Consider the following 19024-nt stretch of genomic DNA (forward strand, 5'->3'; position numbering starts at 1 on the left):
GACACAATCTTGTGCCGTGTGCTCTGGGATGGCCCTGCTAGAGCAGGGACGTGGGACCTGCTGGCCCGCTGTGGTCCATTCAAACTTTGCTCGTTTTGGGATTATGTGACTGCCCAGAGGGGTGGTGGTGAAGTCCCCATTGCTGGAGGTGTTTAAGGAGCGACGGGACGTGGCAATCAGTGCTCTGATGTGGTTAAGAAGGTGGTGATCGATCAAAGGTTGGACTCAATTATCTTAACAGGTCTCTTCCGTTCTAAACAATTCAGTGACTCAGGGGAGCGCTGCGGGCAGCGGGAACTGCCGACGAGGAGCGCCTGCCGGGCCCCGATAAAGCCGTGGGCACTCGCCGGCGGCTCGGGCACCTCCTCAACCGCCACCGCCTCCCGGCCCGGCCGTGCCGCCGCCTCCCGGCCCTCGCTCCGCCCCGGCCGCGGCCCGACCCAGCGGGAGGAAGATGGCGGCGCTCATCCCCCTCAGCCAGCAGGTACCGGGGCTGCGAGAGAACGCGCGGCCCTCCGCACCGGCGGCCGGGCGGGCGCGGGGAGAGGCAGCGGGGCTGCACCGTAGCAGGGTGCAGCCGGGCCGGGATTGGCGCTGAGTACAGGCCCCGTGCTGGGAGGGGCTCGGCCCGCGGGGAATGAGGGTCGGGGCACGGCGGGGAGCGGGACCCGGGCGGGGCAAGAGCGGCGAGGGGCCCCCGCCGTACCCCGGGGCTGGGGCAGACGCCGCTGAAGGGCCACAAGCTGTGCCGGCACCCTGCCTTCATGGAGGCCCTGGAGCTGCTTCCCTGGGGAGGGGCTGAGGGTCTACTGGCGCTTCCCCACCCCGAGCCGTCGGGATTACCGTAGGCAAGGGCTGGTGCTCCGCACGTCACCCCGTTTTCCTGTTCGTAGCGGCGGGTAGCTGCTGAGCTGCTGTGACAGGGTGTCGTGGCTGTGTAGGGCGTTGACGAGATGCGTGAGGAGCGCGGCCGTGGCCGGGGACACTGGCAGGGGGTGAGGGATGGGCGGGAGGTGTTCGCCTGTCAGGAGGAGGATGAGCTTCTTCAGGGCAGGGCACGGGGCGCATATCCCTATCCCTTGCGAGAGCCTGTTTCCAGCTCTGGTTGAGTGCTTGGGAACCCTGGGTTGATTTCTGTTCTTCCAAAAGCTTTTTCATTGATTTCTCACCCGAATATTTCAAGCCTGAGCAGTGTGATCGCTGTTCATTATTTTCCATATCCCTGTGAAGAGGGTCACTTTACTTCTTTGCTTTAAAGCAAAAGAAAAGCAGCACCACCCCACTACACTTCATGTCTTGAAATTGAAACTATTTTCTACACTGTGCCTAGGCCAGTCATGCATTCCAAATGACTCCTATTAGTTCAGGTTATTTAAATATATCAATTTCCTTTTAATAATGGTTTTTGAGTTGCGATGCTCTAAACATTTATCTCTCAATGGAATTGGATAACGTAACTTGCTGTGTGTCTTACTAAGAACAAGTATGGCTGTTTAGCTTCTGTTTAACAGGAGTCCCCTTTAACATAGGTTTGATTAAGTGAACATATTCAGAAACATCTGGAAACATGCATGCGTACACAAACTTACAAAAAATTTTCAAGTGATTAATGTAGTGCAAAATATGTAAGTCAAACTCTGGATGTGAAAGGGTCTGTAGCTGTGAAACTTCTGTAGTACATTGGTAAAAATAATAAAATTATAAAATATTTACTTTAGAAATCAAGTTTCTCTGTTGTTTAAATTCTCGTTGCTCTTTGAGAGACTGGCATCTGGCAGTGGTATTCCTCTTGATAGAAAATGTTAGGTTTAGGGGCGTAAAGGACCGCTTTCTTTAAATGTATTTTTATAGTGTTTTCCAACTAATTCAGTGCAAGCATTGTAGTTCTAAAACTTGTTTTACTGTATGGAGCCGTCAAGAGTAATCCAGCTGTAATCAGGGCAGCAAACAGAATTTCCTTTCAAGTAATAACCTTCCTAACTAAATAGCCTCAGTTTTGTGATTACTAAGGAGATGTGTGTTAATTAGAGTAAATGCCATAAATTGAATTAGGAGAGGCTGCATATGCTGTAATGTTGTGGCATGTCCACTCAGAAAGATATAAAATAAGACTGTTGTTACCAACATATTAAGTGCTGCAAACCACATGGGTAATTCAAGCACCTTAAAATATTTGATCGTATTTTATCATTGATCATTTACTATAATAATAATTTTATTTTAAATAGCTGATGTGATCCAGAGCTCTTTGTGGCCCTGAGATGACCTCAGGAAAGAGGACTGGCTGTATGAATTGTTGTGGTGGCAGGCACTTACTCTTGCCCTCTTCCCAGAGCTGCTCTAAGGGACTTAGAGCAGTATTTGTGCGTGTGCACTGCGTACCACAAACGCAGTGTGTGCATCTGCCGTGGGTGTGCAGGTGTATGGCTTGAACTTCTGAACAGAAAATCAGCTTGGAGATTAAACAACGAGGCACTAGGGCTCTGAAGGGCCTGTTTGGAAGGTGGTCTAAAGCGTTGGTCGGAGGTGATATTTTGGGGAGTATGGAGCAGGCATAGAAACCACAGGATGGATAAACAATCAAATGAAACCTCTCTAACAGGTTGTGCTTTGACATCATCAACTGTACACTCTGGAAAATTTTTGTCTCTGCTGGTGTCGACACTCTTGGGTTGGTCCTTCATCTGCAGATGTCACCAAATTACAGAATCCTCTTGAATGATGGTGATGTCACCACATGTGGTGATGGGTAGATAGAGAGCTGTGCTATTTTTATCACTTGAACCCATTTTGTCTGATCTGCTTCATCACAGAGGTGTAGTCATTTAGGTAAATCAGTCAGAGAGGCTGAATCTTTGTAAAATTCTGCAAGTAGAGAATTGACCCTGAAGTGCTTTCCAGCAGCACTTGGGTGAATAATTTGCTGTAGAGGAAATTTCACAGCATTGAAGCACATCACCCTGGCTTCCTGCCACCTCTACCAGGTAAATCAGCTGCACGTATTGGCTGGCAATATCAAAGGAGAGTGACAGGAATGTCTAGTGATGGGATGAGATCATTCAGTCCTGCTGCTGGAGCAGTTTACTCTGTATCTTGGTACGAAACCAGTCTCTGAATGCTCTGGGTCACTCACCACATCAGTTAGAGGAGCTTGTCGTTGGTGGTTGAATCTCTTGTCTGAGCTTTCTGATAAACAAGAGATGCATAGTTTGGTGATAGTTGGCTGAAAACATCCTGGGTTTTTTTTCAGAGCGGAACAGGCTATTTCCTACTTCCACCTTTTCTCTGAATGATGTGTTTCCTGCTTCGACAGGAACACAATGCTTGTATGTGCTGATCGTTTACATGCCAGAATACTCAAATGTATGAGTTGTTTGCAGCATCCTTCTGAAATCCCGTTTGCCATCAGGAAGAGCGAGAGCTTCCAGAGGGTGCTAATGTTGGAAAATGCGGTAGCTTATTTTGTTGATAGATATAAGTGAAGTACATTTAAGGCAACTAGGAAACTGTTCTGAAAATGCAGGATTTTTCTGTTCAAATAGAGTTGGAATCTTCAGAGAGTCAGTGTTTGCTTGTGCTTGGTTCAGAGAACTTAGTTATTATGCATAGCTTCTTAAGTGAAGATTTGGCATGTTTATTGTAAACTCAGAAGAAGGTTCTCTTGGCGTAAAATAAAATGTTCATCTTCTTGATTGGTCTTTTCTTTCATCCTGTTCTTGCCTTTCTTCCTCGCAGAGTAGGCAGAACATCTGGAAATCCATGAAGATGACAAGGAAGAAGGTGACATTTGGCAGGGGATATAGTAGTAGTGATAGGACTTAGTGTGAAATACTCCTTTTTGGAGTACTGCTGTCCTGGAGATGGAGAGTGGTTGTCCCAAGCAGGTGTTGTGACATCTCTTCGTCATGCTCATTAAACTCTTTACTGGGTTGTTCTGTTGTTTTCTTTTTAAGGCCTCTGAGTGGTCTAAGGACTGAACTGTTTTTGACTGGATTGGTTTTGCTGTTGGCTTTGAGGCTGAGGAGAACGGTGCAGAGGGATAGCCTGCACAAGGCTAGAACTCACAGCCTGTAGGCAGCTGTTGGAGGCGAGTGAGAAGATAGATTTTGGAGCTTCAGCATCTTTTGGCATTCCAGTTCCCATCTGCTTGGAATGTCAGCAAGAGGGATTTGGATCTGCTTGTTTAGTACACTGAAAAGGCAGAGCTTCCCTTGGGTCCTCAGCTTTCGTGCAGTGCAGTGATTACACCAAGTTAAAATCCTCCAGAAGTGTTGTCAGAGAATTATGAGAGTTGTTAATTCGCCATTCATTATATATGTATATGTTTTGGTTTGGGGTTTTGTTTGTTTTATTTTGTTTTGTTTACTCTGTTTCAGTTTAAGGTTCTAGTCCTGAAAATGTGTTAACACAGGCACAGGGCTCTGTTTGTGCACATGTGTGTGTAATTGTCTGCTGTAAATGTTCTGTAAGGATGTATACAGTGCAGGAGGTAGGTCAGCATTATTTTGAAAATTGGGCCTTTGGTATCAGTACTTTTCACGCTGAGATCTGAAATACTTTGGCAAATAATTCAAAGCTGTTCTTCAAAACCTTATCCCTAATGTAGTGTCATTAAGTAAAAGCGTGAGGAGAAGTAGGATGCATGAGAAGTTCTAAGAGATGACAGTAGCCTGTAGTCTTGGTGGATCCCTGTTATCCTTAAATTCCAAGTGTCCAGTTTGTAACGCAGCAAATCAACACAGTATTTTAGGTTTTCGATGGAAGCAATACACAAAGTGCTTTACATTTCTTTTCCTGTCAATTCTGATAGTCGTTTATTCTGTTTTCTTACTTGTGTTTCAGTTTCCTACTGGGAATCCAATATATGAAACATATTACAAACAGGTATGTTCTTTAAAAAAAGTAAAAATAAAGTGCAGTTTCTTTCCCAAGATTTCCTTCTCTTTTTTTTCCCTATTACAGTGCTAAAACTGTGTGAATTCCAAATGGTGATGCAGTTTGTGTAACTCCTTTTGACCTAGAGGCAAGAGACATTGCATTACTTAAATCTGCTTTCACAACAGTCATGTTTTAATTAAATGTTACTTTTTCTCCTTCAGGTAGATCCAACATACACAGGGAGAGTTGGTGCAAGTGAAGCTGCTCTGTTTCTTAAAAAATCTGGTCTCTCCGATATCACCCTTGGAAAAGTAAGTTGAAGGGATTGGATAATGCAGTAATTGTCTGTACAATTCATTTAAGTGAAAGGAAAAATTTGCGAATAAAAATTTGTGTAAAAATTTTTCATTACCTCAACAAGTCAGTAACATTGTATGTCATTACTTGACAGTTGAATGAACTCTTTAAGAAGACATACAGTAGGAATTGTTGCGCTAAGTTTTCTTTGAAATTCACAGTGGCTTTTATTTTTTATCTCCACAGATTTGGGATTTGGCTGACCCAGAGGGTAAAGGATACTTAGATAAGCAGGTAAAGGAAATGTTCATATAGACTTCCTCTATTACCTTTCCCAGATTAGCCTTGTTTTGATCAAGCCCTGGCACCACTAGTAGTTATCTTTATCTTTTTCAGGGTTGAGTTTTTGTTTACAAGATGAGTTTTTTCCCCAGCACTGCTTGTATCCAAGCGTATTGCTCAGTGAGGCTGCAGAAAAGTTTCTAATTTTCTGTATCTTTTTTGTTTTGTAAATAATCAGTGTATGTACTGTGTAGATGCACAGTCATTGAGTCCCAAATGAAAAGTGTGATTTGATTTTAGAAGACTTTTGTGCATGAAAAAGTTAGTGTTTTTACTAAAAATGGCTTGGAATATCAAATAGCAAGTTACTAGTAGATGAAAATAAATTCAAAACATTATTAATTTTTAAGAAAATTTATTATATTTTATTTAGAAGAGAGTTCTTCATAAAAGCTGATTTCCGGTTTTCTCCTCTTTATTTCCTGTTACTGTAAAATTTTTCCTGACTCGTCCTTAAAAGCAAAGGGTTAGTTGTCATCATGGGTCTGTGCATCTGGGGTTTCTTTTTACTGAGTTGTGCATGAACAGTGTTAGTAAAAATCGTAAGCGGATTATTTTTTGTGATTTAAACTGGTCTTTAATAGACAACACAATTGTTTGTAGGGTTTCTATATTGCATTGCGCCTTGTAGCCTGTGCACAGAATGGCCACGATGTAAACCTGAGCAGTCTGAATTTGACTGTGCCACCTCCTAAATTTGTAAGTAATATCCACTTAAATGCAGGTATGTGTTATATGGGAACTAAGGCTTCAGTTGGAACATTGGAATAATCTTCTATTTTATAAATATCATGGTTCTAGGGCTTCAGTCTGCTGTCAAACAGTTCCTTAGGACACAGCAGCAAGGGCTGCCACAGTCTTGTCATGCTGAGTGACAAGAAACTGGGCCCTTCCTGGACTGCAGTACCAAAGTGAGTTTGTGTCTGGTTGGTTTGGTCAGGAAGCTGATGTGGCTGAACTCTGAATTTATGGAAAAAAAAGGAAAGAAAAAGAACTATTTTGGGGCTGGGTCAACAGGAATGAGTAGTAAAAAAGCACCACTGCAGCTTTGCCCTGCAGTAGCTGCTGCAGAACCTCTTTGGCTTGTGTTGGTTCTGTGCTTGGATACCGGATGCATCTATTGAATATCTTTACCCAAGTACTGTAATGCTATCGAATGAGTGTGACTTTTATTTAGGTACATGTGCAGCCTATTTTCCTCAGTGTAGTTAAGCTTCATGTCTATAACCATCTCTAACTTAATGCAATTAGTAAGGATAAGAGACAGAAGTGTGTGTACTTATTTTATCTATATAAAAATATGTATATATAAAAATAAAAAATTTTCTAATTTTTAGCATGACACTAGTAGTCCTTTGCTGATCACACCACCCTCAACAGAGACTCACTGGGCTGTTAGGGTAAGTGTAAAAGAGAATGCATTCCATCCAGTTTTCAGAGGTAAATATTTTTCTTGTGTGTAGTTTTCCCAATGAGAGAATTTTGTATCAAGTGTATTTCCCATTTCAGAAGTCCTCCCAAACTGTGTACAGTAGAAAGCACCAAGGTGTAGTTTTATAATTAACCCTTTGGCAGCCACTGGTGTGATGTTTTTTCAGACAATGAATTTTTATCTTTTGCCTGGATTTCTTCCAGAATCCTACAATTAGGGACTTTGTTTTTATTAAGGAACTCCACTGGGAACAGCAAAGTACTTCACCGCAACCAGTCTGAACTATTAATTTAAAGTTTAAGTTCCTATTTTCTAATTAGTATTCAGTGATATAGGAAATGTATATAATTTGGAAAAAATAACTGTTAATGCATATTTGGGGTATTTATATTTAGGTAATTTTTCAACTGCAAACATTTCCAAAAGGTAGAAATGTAATAAAAAACTTGTAGTAAACTGGGAAGAATAAGTTTCCGTTCTATAGAGTTAATCAAAGTTTCTTAAAAACAGAAGCACTTGTCTGCTGCATGGTAAAATCTCTTGGCTATCATAACCTTAGATTTAGGAGCTTAATTTCAAAGCTTTGTCTATGCGTTTACATTTAAATATAGTACAGAGGCACTTGCAAGAAAGCTTGGAAATTTAGGATGCATGCATTACTGACCAGTCTTAATTTCTTGCAAGGTCTCATTTTTGTTACTCACACAGACACACATTTTTACTTATTCAGACTATTTCTTACCAACTAGGTGGAAGAAAAAGCAAAATTTGATGGTATTTTTGAAAGCCTTTTGCCAGTAAATGGTTTACTTTCAGGAGACAAAGTAAAACCAGTACTGATGAATTCAAAGCTACCTCTTGATATCCTCGGACGGGTAAGTAAGTTGTTTAGATTTAACTAGTCTCTATTTAGCTTCTCATAGTTGCAACATTTAAAATGTAATTTATCAATAGAGATTAGGTTTTGGCTGAGATTTTGCATCGTGTGCATGCTATAAATCAGGAGTGTTACAACTCTGAAGTCTTCCACTTAGTAATAGGAGTAAGAGTAGTAATTTTGGCCCTGGAGTAGATTGTCTTAATTATCTCTCCATTCATTTAAGAGATGGAAATTTGGTCTTGATTGTTTAAAAACAAGACAAAGCTTGCCTGAACTATAATAACTGTTACAACATCAAATTCTGGCTGTCTTCGCATTTTTACAAATATGAGTTATTAGACCTAGCATTAAATCTATCCCCTGTTTGTACAGGAGAATACTTTAGAACATCCTCTTTTTTTTTTTTTAGTACAGATTGTCAAGTTGTTTTTTTCTTTCATGTGTATTTATGAATACTTTCAAGGTCTGAGTTTAGTGTGTCCATTTGCAAGGGAAGCAGACTGAAAAGTATTTTTCTGCCTCCATTAAAAACACATTCCTTTACGCTTTGCACACTGATATTTCTGAGAATGAGTACTTTTGTGTAAGAGCTCTATTTGCTCTTCAAGTTACTTTTATCTCTTCAGGAAGAAGTGCCTTTTACTCTGTATTATCTACAAAATCTAAGTATGATTCGTGAAGTCTTGAAGGGCTTTGGATTTTGTCTTGTTATTGTCAAAATAGAAATTCAGGAAGCTTTTGCCTCTTCCAGAAAAAAATTGTGGACAAGATAAGGCATTGAGGAAATGGACACAAGGACTAATCAAGGAGCTTAAATTTGTCAAGGGTCCAGTGATAAAGCAAAGTTCTCACAACTGAGTCTTGCCTTTTTGTGCACTCTACTGTTTCCAGGTCATACTGATGATTAAGCAGTACTATGTTGGAGTTCACAAAATTCTGTATCTCTCTCAAACTTCTGCAAGTTTCGTGGACTGTGCCTAACCTAATAATGAACTATAGTTGATAAATGCTTAAATTCTCTCCAACAAGAAATTCAGAGGGCCAGAGGGAGCTGCACATAGTTTTAGCTTTTAATAGAAAAACCTAATAATCTAGGAATGAAATAGGAATTAGAGATGTATTGACTTTTCTACTGAACTTTCTTGTGAGGAATTTGAATGATCTGCTAGCCCACACCCTCTGGGCAGTTCTGGAAGCCACCTCTGAATGTTTTACTCAGCTTGATGTAATTGCATCATAGAAAGATGAAAAACCTGCCTGTTGGTGCAGCCAGAATTTGTTAGAGCCAGTGTTGATTCATGTGACCAGAAACTCTAATCCAGTCTGTTTCATCAGAGAATGCTTGGATAGGTAATATAACTAATGTGATCTTAACCAAAATCTACAAGGAACCTTTAGAGGGCATGTTAATAAGATGAATACATAAAATGTTACTTAGTCTGCAAATCATTTTTTAATCTTAATTGCTGTAGGTCTGGGATCTCAGTGATATTGATAAAGATGGTCACCTGGACAAGGATGAATTTGCTGTGGTAGGTTGCTTTAAATTCTCAATTCACTGCCTAGACAAAGCAAGTAGCTGACTATTCTGATTTAAATTGTTCAGATGGAGCTATTAAATGACCTTCTTGAAATCCATCTACTGACTCTTGTCTGTGTCAAGATTAAACTTGTTGGAATTACATTCAAAATTAATTGCTCTGGTTGCTCTGGTCTCTGTCTTTGTTTTACTAATATGTAAATGGCTGACACAGGAAGATCTCATTGCTTTTTCGAATAATTGTGAATATTATCTGACCTTTTTGCCTTTGCAGGCAATGCATTTGGTTTATAGAGCTCTTGAGAAAGAGTCAGTTCCTTCACGATTGCCCCCTTCTCTCATACCACCTTCTAAAAGAAAGAAGACACCTGTCTTTCCTGGTGCAGTTCCTGTTCTCCCTGCGAGTCCTCCACCAAAAGACAGCCTCCGTTCCACACCATCCCATGGCAGTGACAACAGTCTGAACAGCCCAGGGAGCTTGTCTCCCAAGCACATCAAACAAACACAGGTACACATCCTTTCTTTCTTATTTTTTTAGTATTTGTAAACTGTAGGAAAAATAAATCTGCCTCGTGTGAGCTCTTGTGTTTGGATGATTTGAGTGGAGAAGGTGAAATGAGAGTGATAAGACTTGGAAGAACATCAGATGAATTTTCATCAGTAACCATGAGGTAGCAAATCTTAGGGAGAATTTTCACTTTATGAAGTAAGTGAAGCGATAGAAAGGTTTTGAGTATCTGCTTTAATACCAAAGAAATCATTAGTCTGCTTCTAAATCTCCTGCTATTAGCATGAGGACTTTATATGCCTAGTTGGGTCTGTATTTCCAAAGAATTAATGCTTTGCAACTGATGAATAGCTGTTTATCAGTATTTTTATTCAGATAAAAAGTGTGAAGTTAAAACATGCTCTGCAAATAGAGTCAGACTGGGCTATGCAAGATATTCAGCACACCCAGTTCTGGATAATGTGGTATATACTCAGTATGTTTATAAAGACTGTTTCAGTTCTTTTGAAATACCAAATTTTGTTTTGCAGCCAGCTGTGAATTGGGTGGTACCAATGTCCGAAAAAGCGCGATATGATGAAATTTTCTTAAAGACAGACACAGACATGGATGGGTTTGTGAGTGGCCAAGAAGTAAAGGATATTTTTATGCATTCAGGTCTGTCTCAGAATCTCCTAGCACATATATGGTAAGAATTCCATACTGGCTGTGTTTTTGTAACTTGCTGATCTGGGAACTCAGATTCAGAATGTGATCCTAACATTAAAAAATGCCAGAAACAAAAATCCCCAACTTTTACTTGTCCACATACTGCAATATGTGGACTATGTGGAAAATTAAGGAAGAAATAAATGCTCTCTTTGCTTTTCTGGGAGATGAGGCAATAGGTCAGACTGTGAATCATTATTGTCTTTTGAAGCTCTAGTGCTCTAAATATTTTCTCAGATTAACGTTACTCTATTCAGTTAAATATGTGGAATAAAATACTGCACTGTTCATGGAAAGCTAACTAGTGTAAGTAAGCTCTGATGAGGATGAACCAAAAAGGAATTACATGTGCATGTGTATTTCAGGCTTTTTGGTAGAGCAGAAATAAGATTTTCTTGTTTGTAAGTATGATCTATTTTTTATCAGGGCTTTGGCAGACACAAGACAGATGGGAAAACTCAGCAAAGACCAGTTTGCACTCGCCATGTATCTCATTCAGCAGAAGGTCAGCAAAGGGATTGATCCTCCACAAGTGTTACCTCCAGATATGATCCCTCCCACAGACAGGAACACACCCATCCACGTAAGTCAGCAATTTGTTGTTGATAAGACTGAACTTATGTGCTTTAAAAATCATGGGCCTTGAGTATGAATTTTGTATGGGTTTTTTTTTAGTATTATGATAAAGAACGGCCAATATTTTTTCTTATCTCCTCTTACAAAATTCTTTTAACATTTGAAAATATAGCTAATTTTTCAACAACCAAGACAGTAAGTAAAGAAAAATGCAGTAAAATATTCTATAAGCCAAGGAGTAATAATGCTGGAAAAAATCTAGCATAAAATGTAATCCTTTCATTGTACAGAAGGTTGAGTCAGGGAACTTGTAACAGCAAATATTAAATGCTGGTTGAGCAGCCTGTCCCTGGCAGTGGTCAGTACCAAATTCCTTCCATGGAAACATAACATTTTTTAATGGCTAAACGAGGCTAAACTGGTTTCTGGGGTACGTCCTTTGTAACATGGCAGTCCCTGTATCCATGGCAGTCCTGTATCCATCACTGCTAATTCCACTTTACTGAAGCCTGACCCTGCTTTGTTCCTTTCCTCAATAGCATGTCAGTGCATTTCTGAAACTGAATTGAAGAAGTACTTCTGTCATGTCACCACATTCACCTTTTCTATACATTTTATTGTATTTTTCTTTACTTTTATTTGCTTTCCCTAACCAAAACCTTTGGAACTTTAAATATATTTTAATTATCGCTGTTGCTATGGTCCTCCTAAGGTTTTTCCTATATCCTTTTCCTATAGACTCTGTCAGGTTACTTGACCCCTGTAGGAACTGAGATCTCAGCACTAACAGAAATGCGACGAGTGAGTAATTGCAGTGTCCAAAGGAATGCAAGTTTCTAATGTATGCTTTTTGTAACTTCAAAAGGGGTTTTATTTCTACGCCTTTGCATGTCTCTGCTCTGGAGTTCTGTACCAGTTACTCTTGGCGTGGTGATAATGTCACAGCCGTGTGCCCAGCACTGCCTGCCAACCTGCTGATGTTCCTTCCTTCAGCAACGGGAGTTTATTGCTCTGGCAGGAGCTTCCTGGGACAGGCAGCACAGTGCTGTTGAAATTATTTCTGGAGTAGTTCTCTGCAGCTGTGAGCAGTAAAAACATCTTGGTTTGAGCGCTTTAAGCTTCCTGCTACTTTTGGTTAATTTAATTTTTTTTTTCCATGTGGTATGTATTTAGCTGAGCATAAGATAAAATAAACTGTGTGGTAGTGTGAGCTTAGTTAAGCGACTCTTATCCTAACTAGTGCAGCAGATCATTTTAACTTCTTTTCATAGTCATGTTGGCTGGCTGTGCTCCTGTCCAGCATTCAGAGCAAGTCTCCCAGCTAATCTGTATCTGGCCTGACCATATAAAAGTAATTTTTGATTTTCTGCCTTGAAGAATTACCTATATTGTTGTTGTTCCTTGTGATTACTTAATGGCATGTTATGAAAAAAATGATCCCCCAAAAGTGAGGACTTAATTAAATTATTTAAACTGTATATTCACCTATTGTTTCTACAAAAATGTTGCATCTTACTCTGCTGGTCTTGGCTTGTTGGTTGAGTTATTTGTTTTCTTAATATTTAATAAAGCCAAGCTTTCTGTGGTTATCACAACAGTCTCAAAGTGAGTGAAGCAAGCAGACTCTTCATTCTTCTTTTTAAGATGCTCTATATATGAAAATTGCAGGTCTCCTGGTTTGTCATCCTAGCTGATGAGTTCAGTGCTGCAGTTTTTGCTCAGTTGTAGTGGTTATTTTTTTAAAGAGCAATCCTTCTTGTAATAGCAACCAATTTTGTACCTAGTGCTGATATCCTTTCTTAACTCCTGGTAGCGATTGTCTTATCTAGAAGGCAGGGGATGCCCTCTGTATTTTTCCTGATCTACACTTGAATGAATGTAGGAACAACCTACAGGAAATGGGGTATAATTGCAGAAATTGCCATTAATTTGTGGCAGGGCTCTAGAAGACTGGAATTACAATTGGATTTCATTAAGTCCCCTGTAAACTTTACTATTGACTATAGCAGAACTGAATTTTCGGTCTTGAATTCTAATTCTATCATAGCCTGCAATTTCCTTGTTGGCACTGTGCCTGTCCTTTCAGTGTTGTGTGTTCAGCTGTCCTGTCCATTAAACAGGCACATTAAAAATTCTCCTGTCTCACAGGTGGGACAATGTGGCATGCTCCTTGCTTGTTGCAGATAATTTGATGTCTCTCATACAATTTTGCAAATGCAAATAATGAGGATTTTATGTCCCACCTCTGTCTTCAGCCTTTGTTAAAGGAAGAGCTTCTGTTACAACTTTACATGTTAATAGATTGTTTCATTCCTAACAGGATAGTGCAAGTTCCGTTGGATCGGGAGAATTTACAGGTGTGAAGGAGCTGGATGATATTAGTCAAGAAATTGCCCAGCTGCAGAGGTAATAGTTGTGAACTGTTAATAAAATCTTGCTGTGGAATAACAAAATAAGTCTATAGTCTGGTGCGTCAGTTACTTTTATTTTCTTTTAGTCATTTGGTCATTATATGGTGCCATAATTGGTGATGAGTTTCCTAGTGATACCTTCCAGGTCTCTCAGGTGACTTCAGAAGATTGATGATGGGCACAGATGATATTTTTCAGAGAGTCATTGTTACACATGCACCTTTTCTCCTTTAAAGAATACATGAGAATATGGGCTGGCATTTTTGTCTGCATGGTGTTTCCAGAATAATATTTAATTGATTTTTGCATGTGTGTTGTATTATTTAACTGGTCACAAACACATGTTCTTGTTTATTTGACAGAGAAAAATATTCTCTGGAGCAGGACATTAGGGAAAAGGAAGAATCAATCAGACAGAAAACCAATGAAGTTCAGGTAAAAACTCTGATTATCATCAGTAGTTTTCATGTTAATCTAAGTAATATATGGCAATTTAGCATTTTTTCTGTCATTCTAGTGTTAGTTCTTTCTTGGGATTTTCCTCTAACTGCAGAAAAAATTTATTTTACTCTTCTCCATCAGAAATGTTTTCATCTGATGCTGGATAGTATAAGCATAGTATATGTGAACAGTTTGAAATATCTTTTTTGTTAGCGTTTAACACTAATTTAGGAAATCATTGTTGGAAGAGTACTGGTTTTGATAATTAGGGTAACTCATTGAGGTCTGCTCTGTGTCACAGCCCCTCTTCCTTCTTGTGAGCAGTGATTTATTTATTTCCTGCTGTCTTACACAAGTTCCTGCAGAAACAAAACAGGCCAATGCAGGGTGTAGCCATTATGATGTAGGAAATATTCTGTATTTTGCTAAGTTCTTTGTCTGTGGCTGATCCTTCCTTAAGACAACGGCTACATGTGAGTTACAAGTTGTGGAATTTTCTTCAGGAACTGCAAAATGATTTAGATAGGGAAACAAGTAACTTGCAAGAGCTGGAGGCTCAAAAACAAGATGCCCAAGACCGCCTGGATGAGATGGACCAGCAGAAAGCCAAACTGAAAGATATGCTGAATGATGTAAGGCAGAAATGCCAGGAAGAAACACAGGTGGTAAGTGTATGTTAATTCAGGACCTGCTCAAGAGTAATATGTATTGAGGGAAATTCTATTTATTTGATGAATAAGCTTGCTTGCTTGCTTTTTACCATAAAAAGCAATTTTCACACATATGCAGAGATCCAAGAAAGGATTTTGCTGTCCTTAATAACTTCCATAATGGCCATAAATGAAAGGTTGAACCCGGTGATCTCCAGGGGTCCCTTTCTACAGGAATTGTTGTTCTTCTGATGATATATGAAACATTTATTCAGCTTAATAGGGCAATTGCAAATCAGTAGTCCTAACCCAGGATATACACCATGTCAGTGGTGCTGATTTTGATCACTCTGAATGTCAGGATTGAGTTTTCAGGTGGATGCAATTGCCAATGGAAATAGGATGTTACCTTAAGGTATAATCTTACTGCATAAGGAAGTCACGTAAGAAAAGCATAAGAAAGAAATAAGAAAATATAAGAAAGAAATGCATTTTTCTGCATAAGAAAGCATTTAAGGAAGGTTATGGGTGACTCTAATTTTAACTCAACAGAGTTAAAAATTAAACTAGCTGATAAATGTTTCAATGGAACCAAGTTCTGAAGGTGAGCATCTAGACAACAGCTTTTGATTGCCTTTATATGTAGTAGGGTATTTCTCTGATTTAAAATAGTATTTCTTTGTTTTATTGAATGTGCTTTTATCATGGATTTTGTGTAACAGCAGAAAGAAGCATGCATTTATTAATATTAAGTTCTATATATTTTCCTTAGTAGTTGATAGTTTGTTTTACTACTTTATATTACTTATTATAAATTCACAATTTAAGTCACATTTATTCCAAATTTCACTCTGATTTTTCTACTGTGTTGCTTCAGATTTCATCACTAAAAATGCAGATTCAGTCTCAAGAATCAGATTTAAAATTACAGGAAGATGACCTTAACAGAGCAAAAGCAGAGCTGAATCACCTCCAGCAAGAAGAAACTCAGCTAGAGCAGAGTATCCAGGCTGGAAAAGTGCAGCTTGAAACAATAATCAAATCTCTAAAATCAACGCAGGAAGAAATAAACCAGGTATTCACTGTACTTTATATAGTATTTTGTTTCTTGAAGTGCTGAGTTGAAAAATTATTTTTCAGAGGAGGAAAAAGTCTAGGTTCATGAAATAAGCCTTTTTGACTGGTCTTTAGTAGGTTAATTCCTGGTTTGAGTCATAAAGCATTCAGTTCTGGTGGAGGTGAAATGCAACTGTCAGGCACCAGTGTTGAAGGAGCTGTAAGAATGACAGTGCTGTTGAGTTTATAACACACTAAAGCATTTTTCCTTCTCAGGCAAGAAGTAAACTCTCTCAGCTGCAAGAGAGCCATCAGGAAGTGAATAAGAGCATTGAAGAATACAATGAAGCTTTCAATGGGATTCATGGTGGGAGTCTGACAAATTTAGCAGACATGAGTGAAGGCCTTGGGCAGACGGAAAGAAGCAATTATGGAGCTATGGTAAAAGAAAAATACTGTTGTTTAGTGTATTTTGCACTAATTAAGCTTCTGACTTGCACCTAATCTGAAGTGTTTTGCAGTTGGTATTTGGCACAAGGTTTTGTGGATTTGTTATATGTCACATGTTCAGTCTGGGGACAGAGGTGGGGTTTTATTTCCAGTTCAGGTGTTTTGTTTTTTTCTTGCACGTTGTCCAGTTTACCAAGATGAAACTGTCTCTTGCTGTAAATTTTCCTTTATCATGTATTTCCTTCTTATTTGCAAAAGAAGCTCTACAAATTTCTGCTTTACAGTGAGCTATATTTATTATATGTCCCCTTTCCAAAGGGATGTTTATCTTTTGCTTAAATAATTGCAGCATCATCTCTCTTATTTATTGCATTTTAATTTAGTCAGCATTTTTTCCCAAATCATAAAATCTTTCAAGTTCTTAAGCATTTTTTTGAGTCAGTTTCTTTTGGTTATCTGATGCTGATTTGGGTATTAAATAATCCTCTAAATTACAAGAATTTTCTGCTGTTTTTTAAACCTATTTCTTGTCTTAAATAAAACAAGATAAAAGTTGCATACTTGCTTGATTCTGCTTGCAAGTATATGTGACCCTTCCTCATTATGAGAACGTTTACTCCTGTAAACACAGAATTTGCTAGGAGTTTAGTATGAAGTTAAATATATAGTGTGTTAGTAAATGTTTGCCAGGGATTGCTGCTTTTATGCAGTACTTTACACTTGCTCTGTAAAAACAAACTGCTCAAAAGAAAAGCAGTGTAGTTAAAAACGAACAGTGTATTGAGAAACACGTAAAGGTCTTAAAACACTTCAGTGCTTAGTTTCTGTGCTTGCATGGCTTGCATAAATATATTTGATTTCCAGTGAAAACTTCCAGATGTTTCACTTACTTGCAAAACCTAGGAGCCACTTACTGGCAGAAAACACCAGCCTGTGTTCATAGCAATTTTTTTAAACCATTGTGCCACTTTCCTGTTTCGCAGTTCTTCCTTCCTCTTCCTTGTCTCCTCCCTCCCCCTGTTCTGACAAGTATTGACTAGGATGTTTTCATTTCCCTTGTAAAGGGATGAAAGAAATCCTATCTCTTTCTGGTATTGGAGGCAGTGTAAGTGGATGTTCCTCCATTGGGATGGAATGGCTCTCGTTGTCCCTGGAATTCTGCTGTGCAGGTGCTGTCTGTGCTTAGGGTCTCATCAGGACCTCCCAGCCAGCCCCAAGCCTGGGCTATCATGCAAATGAATGTCATGAGGAGGTTTCATCACTTCAGTTTACTGCTTGTTCATGCAGGGTGTTTTCTGCAACTTGACAAACCTAGATTTGGCCTCTGCTGAGAAACATCTTGTCATCAAAATTTTGGGGTGACTCTTCCTGCATGAGATGCTTTATCATGGGAAATCAGAATTTGGAGCTTTAAGCTCAAAGCTGAGTTAACAAGAAGCAATCTATTATCTGGCTACTCAGTAGTCATTTGTTATATTTGTGCTCCACAGATTATTTATGTGTCCTTTTCTTTTAAATAAGTGTCTTACCTGAAGCTGAGCTGTAATGGGGGTGAGGAAGAAATTTTTGATAGTGTGGTGTTTGGGGTTGGTTTGTTTTTGTTATTCAAGTATTTGAGAGTTGAATATATTAATGTGGGCAACAGTTTAACATTGAATTGCTGTATGTACTGTTATCTTTTGGTGTCCTGTGTAGCCTTGGGGTACACGTTTCCTTCTGCTGTGTAATTACTTCTACTTAGAAGTCACATATTCAGAAAGTTCTTTAGGAAATAATTTTAAAGACTGTTAAACAGGAACCAAGATAGCATACAATTTCTGCTAAATGGGTAACTGGGTGTTTTTATCATGACAAGCTGCTGTTATGTTTCTGCTCTTAATTTTTAGGATGATCCATTTAAGAATAAAGCCTTGACGTTTACCAGTAATACACAAGAATTGCATACAGACCCATTCCAGACAGAAGATCCTTTCAAATCTGATCCATTTAAGGGAGCAGACCCCTTCAAAGGCAGTAAGTGACAAATGCTTATTTAAGACCTTGAAGACCAATTGTTGAGTAAATTATATTTTCACCAACCTTTATCATCTTGCTAAATAGTAGATAAAACAAATTATTTTTTCTTTTCTGTGTAGGTGACCCATTCCAGCATGATCCTTTCACAGAGCAACCACCTGCTCCAGCAGGTAATACCCTTTTAAATGACAGGACAGATGCAGCATAAGCGATTTGAAGCCAAACACAAAGATTGACAAACATTAAGGAAACATAAAGGTTTCCCTGGTTTCAGAATTTGGTTTGCATGTGGGAACATAGAAACCTGACAGGGTGTGCATTCAAAATCAATATGTTTAATTAGAAATATGTAACTCATTATTAAGTCTGAAAGCTTCATATAGACATGTACTTGTTCAAACTTAGTGAATACCCTCTGTAGAGAGGTCTTTGGAAGTCTTATCAGATTTACCAAATCACTGTGTTTTTGTAAGAAAAATTGTATCAGTGAGCATGAGATCAAATATCGAATGTTCTTTATAGACACACTAGTGCTACATTCTGTTTACCTTTTCATGCTCCTTCTAGATCCCTTTGGAGGAGATCCCTTTAAGGAAAGTGACCCATTTCGTAGTTCTGCCCCTGAGGATTTCTTCAAGAAACAGGTGAAGAGTGACCCATTTACCTCAGATCCATTCACAAAACCCCCCACTTTACCCTCAAAGGTCAGTAATTTTAAATCTACACATAATACATTTCTTTACTATTGACAGGCTTATTGTCTGAAAGCTAAAAGGAGTAAAATAACAAAAATACTTTTTGCCTAACTGTTGAAATATTAATTGTATTCTTAAAATGTA

At 39.0% G+C, this 19024-nt stretch overlaps 1 protein-coding gene across 5 annotated transcripts in view; it reads left to right on the plus strand.

Annotated features, from left to right (window-relative positions):
- The first annotated feature begins 368 nt into the window (after positions 1 to 368).
- EPS15L1 (epidermal growth factor receptor pathway substrate 15 like 1) overlaps positions 369 to 19024 on the plus strand; it is a 45865-nt gene continuing 27209 nt past the window's right edge. For 2 of the 5 annotated variants that reach the window (XM_079328150.1, XM_079328154.1), the window contains exons 1-20: positions 369 to 484; positions 4843 to 4884; positions 5100 to 5189; positions 5422 to 5469; positions 6121 to 6216; positions 6855 to 6917; positions 7699 to 7824; positions 9302 to 9361; positions 9644 to 9877; positions 10408 to 10565; positions 11012 to 11168; positions 11900 to 11962; positions 13482 to 13567; positions 13935 to 14007; positions 14517 to 14678; positions 15541 to 15738; positions 15996 to 16160; positions 18056 to 18182; positions 18305 to 18355; positions 18753 to 18889. In XM_079328150.1, the coding sequence (XP_079184276.1) occupies positions 455 to 484; positions 4843 to 4884; positions 5100 to 5189; positions 5422 to 5469; positions 6121 to 6216; positions 6855 to 6917; positions 7699 to 7824; positions 9302 to 9361; positions 9644 to 9877; positions 10408 to 10565; positions 11012 to 11168; positions 11900 to 11962; positions 13482 to 13567; positions 13935 to 14007; positions 14517 to 14678; positions 15541 to 15738; positions 15996 to 16160; positions 18056 to 18182; positions 18305 to 18355; positions 18753 to 18889 (2166 nt within the window). In that variant the 5' untranslated portion in view covers positions 369 to 454. The remainder of the gene's footprint in view (positions 485 to 4842; positions 4885 to 5099; positions 5190 to 5421; positions 5470 to 6120; positions 6217 to 6854; positions 6918 to 7698; positions 7825 to 9301; positions 9362 to 9643; positions 9878 to 10407; positions 10566 to 11011; positions 11169 to 11899; positions 11963 to 13481; positions 13568 to 13934; positions 14008 to 14516; positions 14679 to 15540; positions 15739 to 15995; positions 16161 to 18055; positions 18183 to 18304; positions 18356 to 18752; positions 18890 to 19024) is intronic. The other 3 variants (XM_079328151.1, XM_079328152.1, XM_079328153.1) reach the window with 3 other exon arrangements.

The sequence above is a fragment of the Erithacus rubecula genome (assembly GCF_903797595.1).
Source record: "Erithacus rubecula genome assembly, chromosome: 28".
In the NCBI taxonomy this organism is placed as follows: Eukaryota; Metazoa; Chordata; class Aves; order Passeriformes; family Muscicapidae; genus Erithacus; species Erithacus rubecula.